Genomic DNA, 16,471 nt, shown 5'->3' on the forward strand with positions numbered 1-16,471 from the left:
TCCCTGATATCCTGACAAACATTCAATTTTGCCTGATTTATCTGAAATGATCCTGATTTTTCCTGATTTTGTACTTTTTACTTTATCAGAATGAAAATAATCCGTAATACGAAGTTTTCCTGGTTGGAAATGAGAATTGTCATAATAACTTACATAAAAAGAGTCTCCAGTGCGCACTTGTATAATTTTTAATCTTTTTTTGTTTATTATCTATATGTTCCGAAGCGATTCGTTTTATCGAAGATACCCTGTCGACATTGCTTAAAGTTGAAGTTGGCGTAAAAAAAGATAATGTATTAAACTAGCACACCAAAAGGCAATTTCAAATCGTTATATTTGAATGAAAATAATTACTTGTTGTATTTTGAATACTTAAAACTCGTTGTTCTCATTCTTACTATACAACTATGGCGATAAATTTCCTGATATTTTCACAAAAAAACTCATCATCATTAGCATAAGCTTTCGAAATTGATCTCGAAACTGAACTGATTCATTATTCTCGAATCTACTACACGAATCTACTAATCAAACAATCGATAAATTCCCACAACTACAGCTCGCAACAAACTAAAGGAACTTCCAAAATTAGCCAATGCGATAGCCGTCGTGTTCCTTCAGAGCAACGCCAAACTTCATGTCTCTATGACAACACGACAATTTATTTTGGAGTCTGGCTGGAATGTGCTATCCCACCGGCTAAACTAATCGGGTATTGCACCTTCAGATTATCACAAGTAAAGGTTCCTGCGAAATTCTCTCAAACAAACGAACTTGGACACTATGGACAGAATAGAAAATATCTTTCTTTTAAAAATAAAACATTTTTCGGTGAGAAAGCAAACATATTCCGGGAGGCTAAATTTTTTAAGGTGTGTGAAAGATGGCGAAAGATCGTGGAACAAAACTGTGCATATAAATTTGAATAAATGTATGTCTACCTATAAAAATCATTTGTTTGTTTCTAAAAATCGGTTCGAACTTTCCGGACAACACAATATGAGCATCCTGATTTCTCTTCATTTTTATTTTCATTCACCCTGAGTTTTGAAAATAATAGTTGGCAACCCTGCTTACCGCCTCTTTGTTTTGCTTTATCAAAAAAAACCTGACCTCCTCCGTTTGATCCTGATATGTTTGGAATGTTGTCGAAAGATGTCGAAATGCTCATATTGAAATTCAAATATCATTATTCTTCACTTACGAACGAAATCGTTACTCAAATCAAATTTCCCCTATTCAAAAGAAAAACAAGAAAGCTTCTACTACGTGCTCAATACCCCTTTAGTGACTTCCAACACTTTTGGCTGGTTCGTCACTTTTATTTCCAGTTTCGGAAGAATATCGGGAGTGAGAATTGAATTCGTGATCTTTGCGTGAGAGGTATGGATATTACCACTACCCCAGATCGCCTCCCGATAAACTTTTATATAGCAAAAAAGAAAAGACGGAGTAATCCACACTCGGCAGTCGACAATTTGAAAAAGTTCAGAGAATCGTTTTGCTTTTCTTTTGGGGAGCAAACACTATCGTTTCGGAGATTAAATAGAACGGAAGCCATTGAAACTATTCCTCAAATTTTGACAATATATCTCGGGTCTTCAGGTCTTTAGAACTTGCTCCTCAATGATGATGTGTGTAACCTGATATTAGATGCCATACCACTGTAACTAAGATCCGGCTCAGTATGCTAAAGCGCAAAACATTAAAATTGTGTTGCAGTCTCGTGAGTAAACAATATAGACACTAGCTCTGCTCCGCAATGGCTAATACTTAGTGAATCCCTTCTCTTCAGCTGGACAAGCGAAATATTGATTCGACCATATAGTAAACAGTTACAGCAATGCATAACCTTTAGTGGAAGTTACGTATCTCTTCAACCACCACATTGGTATGATCGTATTTCGAGTAGGGTTGTTCAATAACGCGGCTCTTATTTCAAAAGCAACAAACCTGATGAGAACATGTTCGCTTCAATCATGGTTTTGTGCATAAGAAAACTTGAACAGAATCGCATTCCGAAACATGAATTCATCAACCATGGGCCATCCCTATACGTTGTTTCCATCTGTTGAGTTCACTCGAGTTGGTCAACCGTACCGATTCTGGAACTCCCCCCTTATCATACATTTGGTGAACACTAGCTACTAGCATGCATGGAAGGGTGGTGGCATGTTTTAGTAGAGTTACATGGAAGTCGTGGGAAAGGACCCTAAATTTACCGTTCAAGCTGACCAAATCCAACTCACGAGTAGTTCGCGCTTCAAGCTCTACTTGTGAGCACGTTTTATTTTCCCTCGTTCTGCAGCATATCGTGCGCTAGACAAAGTTTTTGAATGTTACGCTTCAGTTGTGTTCGAATGCAGATTTGAACTGGAAAAGTTAAAGTGCAGACAGAGGAATAAAAAGGTAGTTTTTGCCGTCGATCTTGGACTCCGAGTGAAAGTTGTTCTTGCAGTGCAGAGTGGAACAATTTCGGTCAAACCGAGAAGAGTGTTGTGCGAGTGAAAAGGTGCTATTATAATCAATCAAATATGGGTTCCAAATCTCATGTGAGTAAAACTTGATTTGGTGAAATGGAGTAAAGCTTGTATGATAAGTTGGAAATTAAATGTAAAGCAATATGGAATCCTTTTGTTCCGTATAATTTTTTATTTGATTTTTGATTTTTTCAGAGATCTTGATTTGTAGTGAATTAGCGAAGGCACTATCAATGTTGCTTTCATACATTAAAATGGCTTATAATTCGTCCATTCCAAGAAGCTAACAAAGATGTTTGCATCAACTGATTGGAAATATTTGAAGAAAGTTATAATTTTCGAAAATAAACTTTCGGACAGTTGGAAAAATGTCCAGCATTTGATTACACTCACCACTTGCATTACCCCAGCACGACACAAGCAGCATTTTCTGAACAACTAAGGCGTTAAATCGAATGGTATGAGTGCTCTATTTATTTTTACATATTTTCACGATTCGGTTTCGACTTAATTACTAGTACAGCAAATCGCACTGGGTGAATAGTGTTTATGTCACGTTTGCGTGGTTGTATTTCTATTTACATAGAAACCGTTTTATAAGCTGTACTTTTGTATTTTATTAGTGATATTTTTCAATTTTCAACATCAATGTAAGCAGAACGGAAGATCTCGAGTTTCTCGTGTTTAAGTTGAAATATATATGGTTGCATTTCGATAAGCTTCAAGCGACAAGATAACGCAAACCATCGTCTTTTTTCAGGGTCACTGAAAGCTTCTACTTAATTAACTTATTTTCCATTCAAAAATTATATCCGAACTCATAAAAAAAGCAATCTGTAATAATTCCTTAGTTAAACATCAACTAAGAGGTCTTGTGTTGGACTCTCTATAATTTTCAATAAATTTTTCTACTGAAGAGTTTTTTGTTACTTACTCTTCGAATACGTACATTGTGTGAAATTGTATTTCAAATGCAGAAAGAAAGCAATCGAAAGAATTGTTGCTTTTTTAAACATGAGATTTCCAAATATAACGGGAGACAAACTATTCAATGGACGGTTTTTTACCTCAGCGAAATTCATCTATGGTTTTTTTAAATGAGTCGCGAAGGTGATAAGGTTGAGAACCACTGCTTTATATGGTCACATCACCCGAATATGATTTACCCGAAATACGTGTATTTGAAACACATTTACCCGAATGTAATATATAGGAGAGATGGGGGTAAGACTAACATGTTAAGAAAAACTTCAATTGCATCTTTGGGAACTCATGTTTTCCAAAACTTAAAAGCAGCTTCTTACAGTTCAATATACTGGTTTTCGAAATAATTGGCCAAATGTTTTCTAAAAAGGTTTTTTTCATGTTTTTTTACTGAAACTAAAACAAGCCGAAAAGTAGAACATTTTTATCGATGCGGGTAAAATGGACATGTAGTGGGGGGAATATGGACAGGTCAATAATATACGAAGCGAAGAAGGAATAATTTCGCTCTCTCTCAGTGTTTGTGCGTCCAGTAACTGAAATAGAACAAAAAGAGAAAGCAATATAAAAAAGAGTTCAATATTATTCCCTTCACTTTCCATCATGCATTGGATGTGATTATGGATGTGACTGTCCATTTCAACGCAACCAGTGCAGATATTTCAATAATTTAAATTTACCACTTACGAATGAATTCACTTTTCCGTACATACCTAATATCGCTTCTCTGTCAACTCATAAACTGAAATATAACCATCAGTGAATTCAATTTTGCAATTGAACCACTCAAAATGCTTAATACCGAAGCCGCAAAAATTACATCCACACGCGGAATCATGTTTGATTTTCGGTTTTTGTTTCCCTATTTCACTTTCGATCAGTACTCATTGCCATAGGATGGTTTAACTATTATAGAATAGCACCTGTCCATCATACCCCCACTATCCGTCTAACCAGCGGTTCCCCTACCCGAACATTTGTGTGATTCTAAAAACTAAAAGCATAAATGACATGTAACAGTCAAGAGACAAAACGTAACATTTTGAACATCATTTTCTTTCTTTCATGAAACTTGAGCGTATTTTTTAAAGATTTTTTGCGTTCGAAATATTCAAGCGGGAAATTAATAGTTCCTTAATAGCTCAGGATTTTTTCCCTTCTTTGTAACAGAGTTGCTTTTGTGCGTTGTATTGATTTGATTTTATTTGGCATCAGGATGTTTGGGAAATTCTAACCTATTTTTATATGAATTACCCGTTCAATCTCTTTTAATAAATATCATATAACATTTGGGCAAATTAAGTTCGGTTGAATTAAGTTATGGGTTGTAAAAAAACCGTTGTTTAAATTTCGATAATATAACTAAAAAAATACTTCTTAATTATCTTATTCTTAGGACATATGAAGATATTTAATTTAATTTAACCGTCAAATGTTTAAAAAAATATAAAACAGAGATTTCACTCACAGTAGCCATATAATTTTACGCGCATCGTATTTAATGAAGTTCCCTTGAAATTGATTTTATCCAACCTGATATCTTCGACAAATCATCAGTTTGAACGACTGTTCACATATTCTAGAAAAGATAACCATATATGTTTATCTATATACAGGGTTTTCCAACTTTAAATTCCGAAAGTAAATTGAAATAAAACACACTTAGAATTCGAATTTCGATGAAACTTTTATTTCAAATTAAAGTTTGGTTTATGCCATTATGTGTGAAATACAACATCATTCAAATGTTCACCTAGGGCTTACTCGCACACCTTGATCCAGAACAGGTAATTTTCGATCACTTTTCGGCACATATGGGGCGGTATCTCGGTCATAACTTCACGAATGTTGTCTTTCAAATTCATTTTTCATCATTTCATCATCATTCATCAATTTCAAATGTTCAAGAGTTTGCGGAGAGTTGGCATAGACACGATATTTTGCATAACCCCACAAAAAAAAGTCTAGCGGGTTCAAATCGCATGATCTGGACGTCCAATTGGCATCACCAAAACGCGAAATTATGCGTCCCTCAAATTTCGTTCGCAATATGGCCATGTTCGGTCGTGTTGTGTGGCACGTGGCGCTGTCCTGCTGAAACCATATGTCATCAGTATCCATATCTTCAATTTGTGGCAAAACAAAATCGGTTAACATGCGGCCATACCGCTCACCATTCACAGTTATCGTCTCGCCGTCCTCATTTTTAAAGAAATACGGCCCGATGACTCCACCAGACCATAATGCGCACCAAACAGTGACTTTTGGCGGATGCAATCTCGAAATGTGCCTCATCGCTGAAGAAAATTTGATGCGAAAATTCAGCATTTTGCTGCCGTTGTTCGTTCACCCAATCGACGTATGCCCGACGAATTCCATGGTCACCACGCTCTAATTTTTGTACCAGTTGGACTTTATAAGGATGTAGGTGCAAGTCCAAATGCAAAATTCGCCACAATGATGTGTTTGACTAGCCCAATTGCTGAGCACGCCGTGGAATCGGAACATTCGGGTCATCCTCCACAGCAGCAACAGCAGCAATATTTTCGGCCGAACGCACATTACGATGATGCACAGGTTTCACAATATCCGCTACGGATCCAGTTTGTTCGAATTCATGCATTACATTAGCGATTGTGTGCTCTGTAGGCCGTCCATGACGACCAAAATCCGTCCGTAATGCTCGAAAAACATTTGCCGGTTTCTCATCATTTTTATAGTATAATTTAACAAAATTAACACGTTGTGCGATGCTAAAACGATCCATATTGTAAAATGGCAGACATTCAACTAACGATATGACGCTTTGGTTGACAGCTATGTCAAACGGTTGTCAGCGCAGGGCTGTATACTTTCGGAAGCCCGAAATGGAAAACCCTGTACTAGCTGACCCGGCAAACTTCGTCGAAGGGTGTCATACCATCATAGAAACATTTCATTGTTTTTGTTTCATTTGTATGGCAGCCCTCTTCCCTTAGATAGGAAAGGACATTTATTACAATACTGACCCCTACTTAGAGAGGGGGCAGTATTGTTTATTCATAATAGAAACGTTTCGTGCTCCCTAAAACCTTCACATGCCAAATTTGGCTCGATTTGCTTCATTAGTTTTTGAGTCATGTAGAAATTTGCGAGCGGATGGACCGGGATTTTTGTTTTCAGCGTACAGGATCGTATCGCCACTGCTTGCTCGGGTGGAACTTTTCGAGACAACCAATGCCTACTATGATTCTATACATTCTTATTCTGTTTTATTTAAATTGAAAAAAAAAATCCTCGAATATGGAAGGTATGGCTCACTTTCGTCGTTTTATTTACATGTTTTACATTTTGAGTACCTGTAGTAAATCTGTTTGTGGCAAAATAATCCGACCAAAATTATCGAAGTTGTGGCGAATCAACTGGTACAGAATACATCATTTATATAGCTTCACTTCACTACATACAGTGGTTCAGGAAACAAATATTTTTCATCAAATACAGGTCGGACTCGATTATATATAGTCGACCTTTTTTTTTAACAATTATTTTCAAATCCTATACATACTCGAATCTCAAGAAAACAATTTTTTCATTAATGTATGAATGTCAAACAATTAATGTTGAAAGTTGAAAGTGAAATTGCGATTATATATAATCGAGTCCGACCTGTACGTGTAAACCGATGGTCCACGGCTTACAGAGACAAGGCTAGCTACTCCGGATCAGTCATTTTTTAGTGACGTCATCTGAGTCGTTGAAGTAAACAATGTGTTCTTATTTTTTATTTTTTTTATATGCTTTGTAAGTTTGTGCGTCGATAACAGAGTTGATTATATTTAACACCATGAATAATTTGATAAAACATTTATCCACAAAGAACATAATTCTCGGTTTTTCGGAAAGCGAAAGAATCTCTTTTTTGGCCCGATAATGTCATTTTCATAATTTATACACCCGCTCACAGCGCATTGAACCATTTTCGATTTTTCATTTCAGGAACATTTACGCGTAAGTCGGAAAACAAAATACAACTGGCGACTGTTTACACTGACGACTCGGATGACGTCATCAAAAAAAATGTTTACTCGCTAAAGAACTAGTCTTGTCTCTGTAAGCCGTGCCGATGGTCATGCCTTCAAACCGGAGCTGATTCGATTGTAGAGTTATGTTTTCTGTTCCAACTGCAGAGGAAAACCTCTTGCGCGTTTCCTCGTCCAACAAACTAATTGAACTTCCTTCGCTCGCGTTGTTCATTTGCTATTCAATTGTTCTCTCAATTCCACGTTCAAATAATGACATTTTCGTTCATTTTACATTACATGGGTGCATTTGGTCAAATCTAATGTTGGAAGCGGATTTTGCAGCGGAGCTGGTTCAACGTTGTCGAAAGTTTGGATAATTTTGATTGTCATTGAGAGGTTTTTCATTTTGAGAATTATTTATTTACGCATGGATTTGAAAATTCTGGGGTCATAAAAAACCTTGGGTAACCCACAGTGGGGGGATATGATATTATTTATGATTGATTGATTCTGTATTTTAATTAAAATGTCATTGATTATGCTGTCTTTTTTGTTCACTTCAACCAATCAGTGTTTCGTTGGAAGCATGAATGGCACTCAATAAATATCACCTTCGGTGGACTCATGCATATGAAACAGGAGAACGCCATCACGTTCGCATCCAGCAATTATCCCGATCAGTCCAATGGCGTAAATTCTCACCGATCTGCGTTCATTTCAAATAGGATTGATAGTGTCTAGTCGTGAGTTGTTCAAGTTGCAGGAACATTGAATTAATATTATTTTATCATAGTTTCATTTCTTCAGTTCGTTTGTAGTATATACAATTTTTCGAGACTAGCACACTTAACGATTATTTTCTCTTTTTCGATCGCGCAGATATCTTTGGGTTCAGCTAATATTCTATTGGTGTATGTGACGATAATCGGCTTCATGGCCTTGGTCATACAATTGTGTCACACACAGGACATAAACAACGCTACTGAAGATGTAAATATACATGAATTCACTAAGTTTCTATGTTATGCTAATTCTTTCATTTGTTAAAAAAATTCTAAATATTTCTCCACACAGCAGTTGATAAATGGAAGAGTCGTCAATCAACCAACAGACTCCGAGCAGCAGAGGAATGGACAGCGTTCCAGTATTTTAGACAACATTTTCAATGTAAGGAATTCTATCAAATAATTCTGGGAATATTTTTATCAATAAGTAATGAATACATAGTAACCGCAGAACACCTATAATTCATGCATGATTTGGTACACACTGTAACATGTTAGAATTTTCTCTGCAAAACTCGCGTGAATTCTTTTTCAATCCCTACAGTTATAATCATCACACTTATCTTATCTGATCTAAAGATCAGATCGAACCAAAGATTTACGATATTGTCATTCATTTTCGAATAGGGATATGTGGTGGAAGGGCGTCTCAGCGAAAACTGTGATGCAAAATTAATGCGAGCTAGGAGAAATTGGGGGAAATACGGACAGTTTAAGAGTAACTTCGCTTATATCTTTGAAAACTAATGTATTCCAGAATGTAAACGCAGTTTCCTGTAGTTTGATATTAGTACAGGAATAAACACAGACCGGAAAGATGAACGTTTTTGTGTTGAGGGTAAAACGGACATATGGTGGAGATAAGACTGGCAGCTAATGTAATATACAAATCATACTAGTTTTCGCTTGTGAGAGAGAAATTTTTTCTCGTGATAACAGTAAAAGGCGAACACGAAATTATTGCGACACATTCAACATGGCATAACTTTTTTACCATTGGGTAAAAATCAACCAAATTTCGCACACTTTCTCATTGATGTGTATTGTCTACATGCTGTCAAACTCAAAGTCGTGTTTTTCGATTCAACGAAAATGGAGGTGAACCAATGCGAGTCGAGAGAACAAATTCTTTCCAAACACCTGGAATTTCCTGACCTGTCGCACCGGCAGTTGGGAAAAATGTTGAACATTCACCATTCAACCGTCTCCAGAATGTTGATGCGGTTCCAGGAGCGGTTGACGTTGGACTACAGCAAAGGAACTGGAAGAAAACCGGGACCGGAGAACAAAAAGACGGAGGGAAAGGTGAAGCGGATGATTAAAGCAAATCCCAACGTCTCAAGCCGTGATTTGGCTAAAAAGATCGGCATGTCGCAGGGCTACGTTCAGAATGCAAAGAAGAGAGCAGGACTACATACATACAAGGTACAGAACTTCCCAAACCGCGATGAGCGGCAACAATCGACGGCTAAAACTAGGGCACGGAAGCTCTACGAGAAGATGCTGACAAAATATGGCTGCTTTGTGATGGATTCGTCGTATATAAAATATATAAAAGCCGATTATAAGCAAATTCCGTGGTTGGAGTTTTTCACCGGCAAGAGCAAGTTCGATGTGGACGACAAATTTAAGAAGAAGAAAATGTCGAAGTTAACCTCCAAATATCTCGTTTGGCAGGCCATCTGCTCTTGCGGACTGAGGAGTGAGCCTTTCGTGACAAAGGGCACAGTAAATGGCGAAATCAACAAATATGAGTGCCTCGAGAAGCGCCTTTTGCCGTTCTTGCAGCAGCACGACGAAGCTCCGCTATTTTGGCCAGATTTGGCATCATGCCACTATTCTAAAAGTGTCCTGGAGTGGTATGAGGCCAATTCTGTCCATTTTGTTCCAAAGGACATGAACCCGCCAAATTGTCCGGAGCTGCGCCCGGTGGAGCAGTACTGGGCAATAATGAAGCGGGAACTTCGGAAGAGGAAGTAGACAGTCAAAGACGAGAAGGACATGTTAAGAAAATGGAAAAAAAAACTGAGGAACTGGTACCGGATGACACTGTAAAGACTTTGATGGAGGGCATCAAGCGAAAATGCGTTCAATTTTACACTCAAGGCTCCATCAATTAACTTTTCTCTTGATTTTTGAAGTAAATATATGTATAAAACTACCCTAAAATTTTGGTTTGATTCTAAACATTATAAGAAAATTGGCATGACATTTTCGGTGTCGCAATAATTTTGTGGTCGCTCCTTAAATCTCAACGATTAGTGCAATTATAATTTTTGGCATTAACATATATTTTTTTTTAAACCCCGGTTGACGGTGATTTTTTCGGTTTTTAAAAAAACTCTAATTTTAACGTTTGCGTATTCGTATTCCGAAAAAGCCAAGTCCAAGAGGGCCGATTTTTGACAATTTTTTTTCGAGATGACAGTAGATCTCGACGTTTCATGCAATTTTAAGAAATATGGCATAAAAAAGTAGAAGGATCTGAGCCTGGGCACGGACGTGTAGGATTGTGATTGTTCGGAACATTGTTTTTTATGTAATTCATTTCATTGTTCAGAAATCTGTTTTTCTGACTTTTGGAGACTCAAATGAGTCGACTCTTTTGAAACTCGCGAACATCGGCAACCAAAAAAATTATATCGTCATTGCTTACATTGAATATGAAGAAGAAACAAGAAATGTTGAAAATACGTACGATTTCGTGATATTTCGAGGCAAAATACACATGAAATCATAAAGCTGCTTAATTTTTAATGGATAGCTATGGTGTTGTAAGTTATCGGGAGTAGTAGCATTTTGGGTAAAATGATGTTCGTTTGCAGACTATATTTCACGTGAAATAAAGATTTTCTGAAATAATGGACCGTATACACTTCACGGTGAAAACAGAATGAACGGAACGTCATTGAACTACGTTTTACGAGTTAGTGAAGCGTCAAAGATAATAATGGGTTTTCAGGCAGAATGAACACCTTTCAAATAGAAATTATGAATGAAAATTAACTTCTCCGTATCAAATTAGTGTTCAATGTTATTATTTTATTTCATTTGAACTAATCAACAGGTATACAGAACCCCAATGACGCTTACATACTAATTATAATTATATACTTATTAGCTAATAGGAGCGTTTGCTATTGAAGTGATGTATCGCTTCTTAACCCATTAACGACCAAGCTGTAAAAATATTTTTTTAACAAAAGCCATTGGTGTAATTTTGATTATTGGCCTTACAGAAACCCCAATTTTCAATAATTATTTTTTCCGTTCTTCCGTTTTCCGGAAAATGACAAAAAATAAAAAAAGCGCCAAACAAAAACATTGGCCAAAATCTACATTTTTGTTCCTGTAGGAGGTTCAATCCAATGGATTTTTCACAATGTGTGATCTTTAATCAAAGTAATATTGTAGAAAAGTTTACATATTTTCAAATTTTGTTTCTTGCTAGATTATATGAGGTTATGTACTTTCCGCACATAGTTGCTTTAAAGCGATTTTATGCCCAATAAAGCGGTACCAACTTGAATGAAAGCTATGTAGGTGCTAGCTGATGGACCAAGCTGTCATTTGATGCCAAAATCTTACCATATGGTTGAATTCCAAATCCATGAAAAATGATCGAAGTTGCTGTTCGATTTTTCGAACGCTTGGCATAAAACGGGTTAAGAAATCAAAACAAATACTGTGCCTATTGAATATTCGACACATACTCGATAATGGCTCATGGTAACCATAGTTCGTGCGTAACGACGGTATCTGGAGAAAGTTGTGAGATTTGCTGAATGTTGAAATTCACAAGCTGTAAAAATTCTGAGCAATCAATATGCGACAGTAACAGGTCGGAGATGAAATAGATTTTGGCAATGTATCGACGATTAGACAAAGAATCCAGTCCGATGAGTTTGCAGCAATCTTCGTAACTGAGGAGGTTTTTGGGATGACTCCAAGGTAGATGCCGTAGAGCAAATTTAACAAATTTGCGTTGGATAGTTTCTAAACGCAAATGCTGTTTTGGTAGTATTGGTAGTACGGACTAGGAAACAATATACGGCTTTTATGCAGTGTATGTCCCTGAAATGTTTTGTTGTACGAAACATAAATCCAAGCATTTTAGATGACTTCGTTGTAGTATATGCAATGTGTTCACGAAAAGTAAGCCTAGAGTTGAGCACAACTCCTAGGTCCTTGACACAACTGACTAGTGATAATATACGATTCCGCAGCTTATACTCGAAGTGTACTGCAGTCAGCGTCTATAGACGACATCCGCGCGATGAGCTGTGTGTACGAGCGTCTTCTTTAGATAACATGAAAGTGATACTGCACATCGGTCACACCAGCGCGATATGCGTACTTGGAGATAGAGTCATCGATTTTGACGGACCTCTGCCGATTTACCAAATAGGATTGAAGCCAACTAAGAAAGGAGCCGTTGAAACCAAGACGATTAAGTTTTGCAATGATTATCTGGTGATTGATGGTATCGAAAGCCGTCGAAAAATCGGTGAAAACTGCATCTATTTGATGACACGATTGTAGAGCACGAGCAAGAAACGATGTATAAACAACTAGGCTTGTGGTTGTGGATCGTTTCAGAATGAATCCATGTTGTTGTTCGGCTATGTAGCTCTTGCATGTGTACGAGATGTAATCCTATACGATGAGTTCGAATAATTTGAATATTGCACATAAGCAAGCGATCCCTCTGTAATTCTGGAACTGTTTCTTACAGCCTTTTTTAAAAACACAAAACTTTGTTTTTTTTTCATGTGGTAAAATAATCTCTTCCAGAAATTGAAGATAATTTTATATTATGATGATAAGTGTTAGTAGAAAACTGATTTCGTATCCAGATGTTGACACCGTACCGTTGTCATCGCGGGTAAACTTCATGTCGTTTCCACCATGAAGTGTATTCGGAAATAAGGCCCAATCAATTTATATGGAATTGCGGCCATCTTACTAACGACTCTGCGTAATATGCATTTGAAATCTCTTAATTTTTCGTTACATATTTCGTGGAGTGACCCTATATAGAAATCAAAGACGTAGTCCTACGTCTACCTTCGTCTACGTCATGACGGAATATAATCATCAATGAATTGAATTTTGGAATAAAACCACCCAAAATTCACCATATCGAAGCCGCGAAAATGATTCAAATATCATAGAATAACATGTAAGAGGTATAGCTATGAAATTCAAAATGTGACTATTCAAATCAAGTGCATGTCAATTTTAACCCCTCTGTTAGTCTTATCCGCACTTCCCCTACTGCATCAGTAAAAAGGGACTTCATGCAGAACGATTGTTGTTCGCTGACCTTCAGCGCATCCGTCTCGTTATCACATCTCATATTCCTACCATATAATAATAGAAGGATACATGTGTTAACACTAGAACTACCGACAGTTTTTATATAACTATCTCTACCGGACGGACAATTTTGACCAGTGTGTTATTTAGTATAAACTGACCAGACGTCCCGCATTTCAACAAAATGTCCCGCGTAAGATTCCGTCCCGCGAAACGTCCCGCATTTGGCAAAGGAAACGAAAATGTCCCGCGATATCAATATATTTCAATATCACAATTTGATCATGTTGATTTTCTTAAATGGATAACCTCAAAAAAAAATTTATTTGGCGGACTGTTCAAGAGCGCTTGTAATGCATCCAAAGATCAATACGTTGAGCTGGTTTCATCGCAACGACATTGGGCTTTTAGTTTAGAGAGTGTCAACTGGTAGCGACAGTAACAAAATTGGAAAATGATTTTTATAAAAGTTCCCTATTGTTCCGCAGTGACCAACGTGAGTCAGACGAAAAGTTCATCTTTGGTTCCCTAGCTCGGTCAGGAAGAGGCAGGGTTGTTTGATGAAGTATCGTAAATGAAGCGCTGGGCGGTCTTACGGAAGTTGGCCGGAACCTGAAACATGGCCCAAGAAAAGATGTATATCGGCGTGTTATTTTACCTTTTCGTGGCTTTGGTGGTCGTCTGTCTCTCTATTTTGGCCATTCGCCCAAAAGTTTTCTATCGAGCGCAGCTGGGGAATGTTGGGAAGGTTGGTGGTCTTCGCGACATATTTATCTCCAGCCGATCCATCCTCCAGTGATCTTTTGGCATAAAGGGTGTGTCACATCAAATTGCATCACGGAAAAAACGCTGTAGAAATTCGCCCAGTAGACCGATCCTTTTGAAAATTTTAGACAGTAAAATAAAAACTATTAAAAAACTTTTGGCATTTTCTTTTTATTCATACTTCGAGCCCAAGCCCGTATGCTCGCACCTTCCTCTTTACCCCGTCCATAAGGTTCTGTACAACGTCAGGTTGTAGTTTTTTTTGAACAGAAATCCATTTTCTCTTGAAGTCCGCATCTGATTTGACAACTTTTGGGTTCTTCCGGAGGGCCTGCTTCATAATCGCCCAATATTTCTCTATTGGGCGAAGCTCCGGCGCGTTAGGCGGGTTCATTTCCTTTGGCACGAAGGTAACCCCGTTGGCTTCGTACCACTCCAACACGTCCTTTGGATAGTGGTACGAAGCGAGATTCGGCCAGAAGATGGTCGGGCCCTCGTGCTGCTTCAATAGTGGTAGTAAGCGCTTCTGTAGGCACTCCTTAAGGTAAACCTGCCCGTTCACCGTGCTGGTCATCACGAAGGGGGCGCTCCGCTTTTCGCAAGAGCAGATCGCTTGCCACACCATGTACTTTTTGGCAAACTTGGATAGTTTCTGCTTGCGAATCTCCTCCGGAACGCTGAATTTGTCCTCTGCGGAGAAGAACAACAGGCCCGGCAGCTGACGAAAGTCCGCTTTGACGTAGGTTTCGTCGTCCATTACCAGGCAATGCGGCTTCGTCAGCACTTCGGTGTACAGCTTCCGGGCTCGCGTCTTCTCCACCATGTTTTGCCTTTCGTCGCGGTTAGGAGCCTTCTGAACCTTGTATGTACGCAGGCCCTCCCGCTGCTTGGTCCGCTGGACGAATGAACTTGACAAATTCAACTTATTGGCGACATCCCGGACCGAACTTCTCGGATCACGTCTAAACTGCTTAACTACGCGCTTGTGATCTTTTTCACTGACGGAGCATCCATTTTTGCCGTTCTTCACCTTCCGGTCGATGGTTAGGTTCTCGAAGTATCGTTTTAGTACTCTGCTGACCGTGGATTGAACGATTCCCAGCATCTTACCGATGTCCCGATGTGACAACTCCGGATTCTCGAAATGAGTGCGCAGGATTAATTCACGACGCTCTTTTTCGTTCGACGACATTTTTCCAAATTTACGAAAAATTGACAGTGAAGCATGGCCAACGTGATCTATACACTCTTATCTGATTATAAGCGAGAGCTGAAGATATAATTCCTAAAAATTAAATTTCTACAGCGTTTTTTCCGTGATGCAATTTGATGTGACACACCCTTTAATGGGCTGATCCCAGGTTCGGCATAAAGACCACATCACCTTCCCAACTCCGGCAAGCACTTCGTACTATATATCTCCCCTATCTATCTCTATATAAGTACCCGGTTCCCTGTCATTCGCTGAATTCTAGCATCAGATACGTCTCATCTTTCATTATGAGTACGAAAAGAAGTTTTTCACCAGCACCTCAAGCTACTCCTTCTGGGTGATTGCCTGCTGTTCAGATACGGCCGGTCTCGTCTGACGCTTCCGCATAAAAATGTCCGTTATGGCCAGATTCTTCTCCACCGTTTGGCCGGTTGCTTCGATCTCCCGGCTTAAGGAGCGGCAAAGATGTGTTATTGTAAATACCAGATCGGCTATATCTGGCGGACACAAAGTGCCTCAGGATGTCCAACTCTTTCGCTGTGGGGTGAAGCTTGCAGTGTGGAAAAATCATCAAGTTGCTTGACAGTGCTGCTGCAGTGAATCAACAACCTTGAATCATTTTTGTTGTAGACTTAATAAACGTAAGATTTAAAGAAAATTTGTTCCTATAAATTATTTTTCATCGCCATCCGAAATTAGTTCATTTTTTTGAATGCATACGTTAACACTAAAATCTATGAAAAATGAATTGAAATTTTCGATCATTCCATTCGGTAATTTGAAGAAAATTGTAGTATTTGAATCGTGCTTGCCAGGCGTAAATGCTCTGATTGAACAAGTGATTTTCGGGCGTAAACAAAATCTAAACCACCGAAAAATCACAACTGAGTGCCGATGCTCAGAAATGAATAATACTGATTA

At 38.2% G+C, this 16,471-nt stretch overlaps 1 protein-coding gene across 4 annotated transcripts in view; it reads left to right on the forward strand.

Moving 5' to 3' along the window:
• Window positions 1–1,682: 1,682 nt before the first annotated feature.
• Window positions 1,683–16,471, forward strand: part of LOC129770934 (uncharacterized) — a 28,774-nt gene continuing 13,985 nt past the window's right edge. Inside the window, exons 1-3 of one of the 4 annotated variants that reach the window (XM_055774135.1) lie at window positions 1,683–1,726; window positions 8,348–8,458; window positions 8,546–8,635. In XM_055774135.1, coding sequence (XP_055630110.1) covers window positions 1,688–1,726; window positions 8,348–8,458; window positions 8,546–8,635 — 240 coding nt within the window. In that variant the 5' untranslated portion in view covers window positions 1,683–1,687. Of the gene's footprint in view, window positions 1,727–2,162; window positions 2,553–8,347; window positions 8,459–8,542; window positions 8,636–16,471 lie in introns of those variants that run through there. The other 3 variants (XM_055774134.1, XM_055774138.1, XM_055774137.1) reach the window with 3 other exon arrangements.

The sequence above is a fragment of the Toxorhynchites rutilus genome, chromosome 2 (genome assembly GCF_029784135.1).
Source record: "Toxorhynchites rutilus septentrionalis strain SRP chromosome 2, ASM2978413v1, whole genome shotgun sequence".
Taxonomy (NCBI): domain Eukaryota; kingdom Metazoa; phylum Arthropoda; class Insecta; order Diptera; family Culicidae; genus Toxorhynchites; species Toxorhynchites rutilus.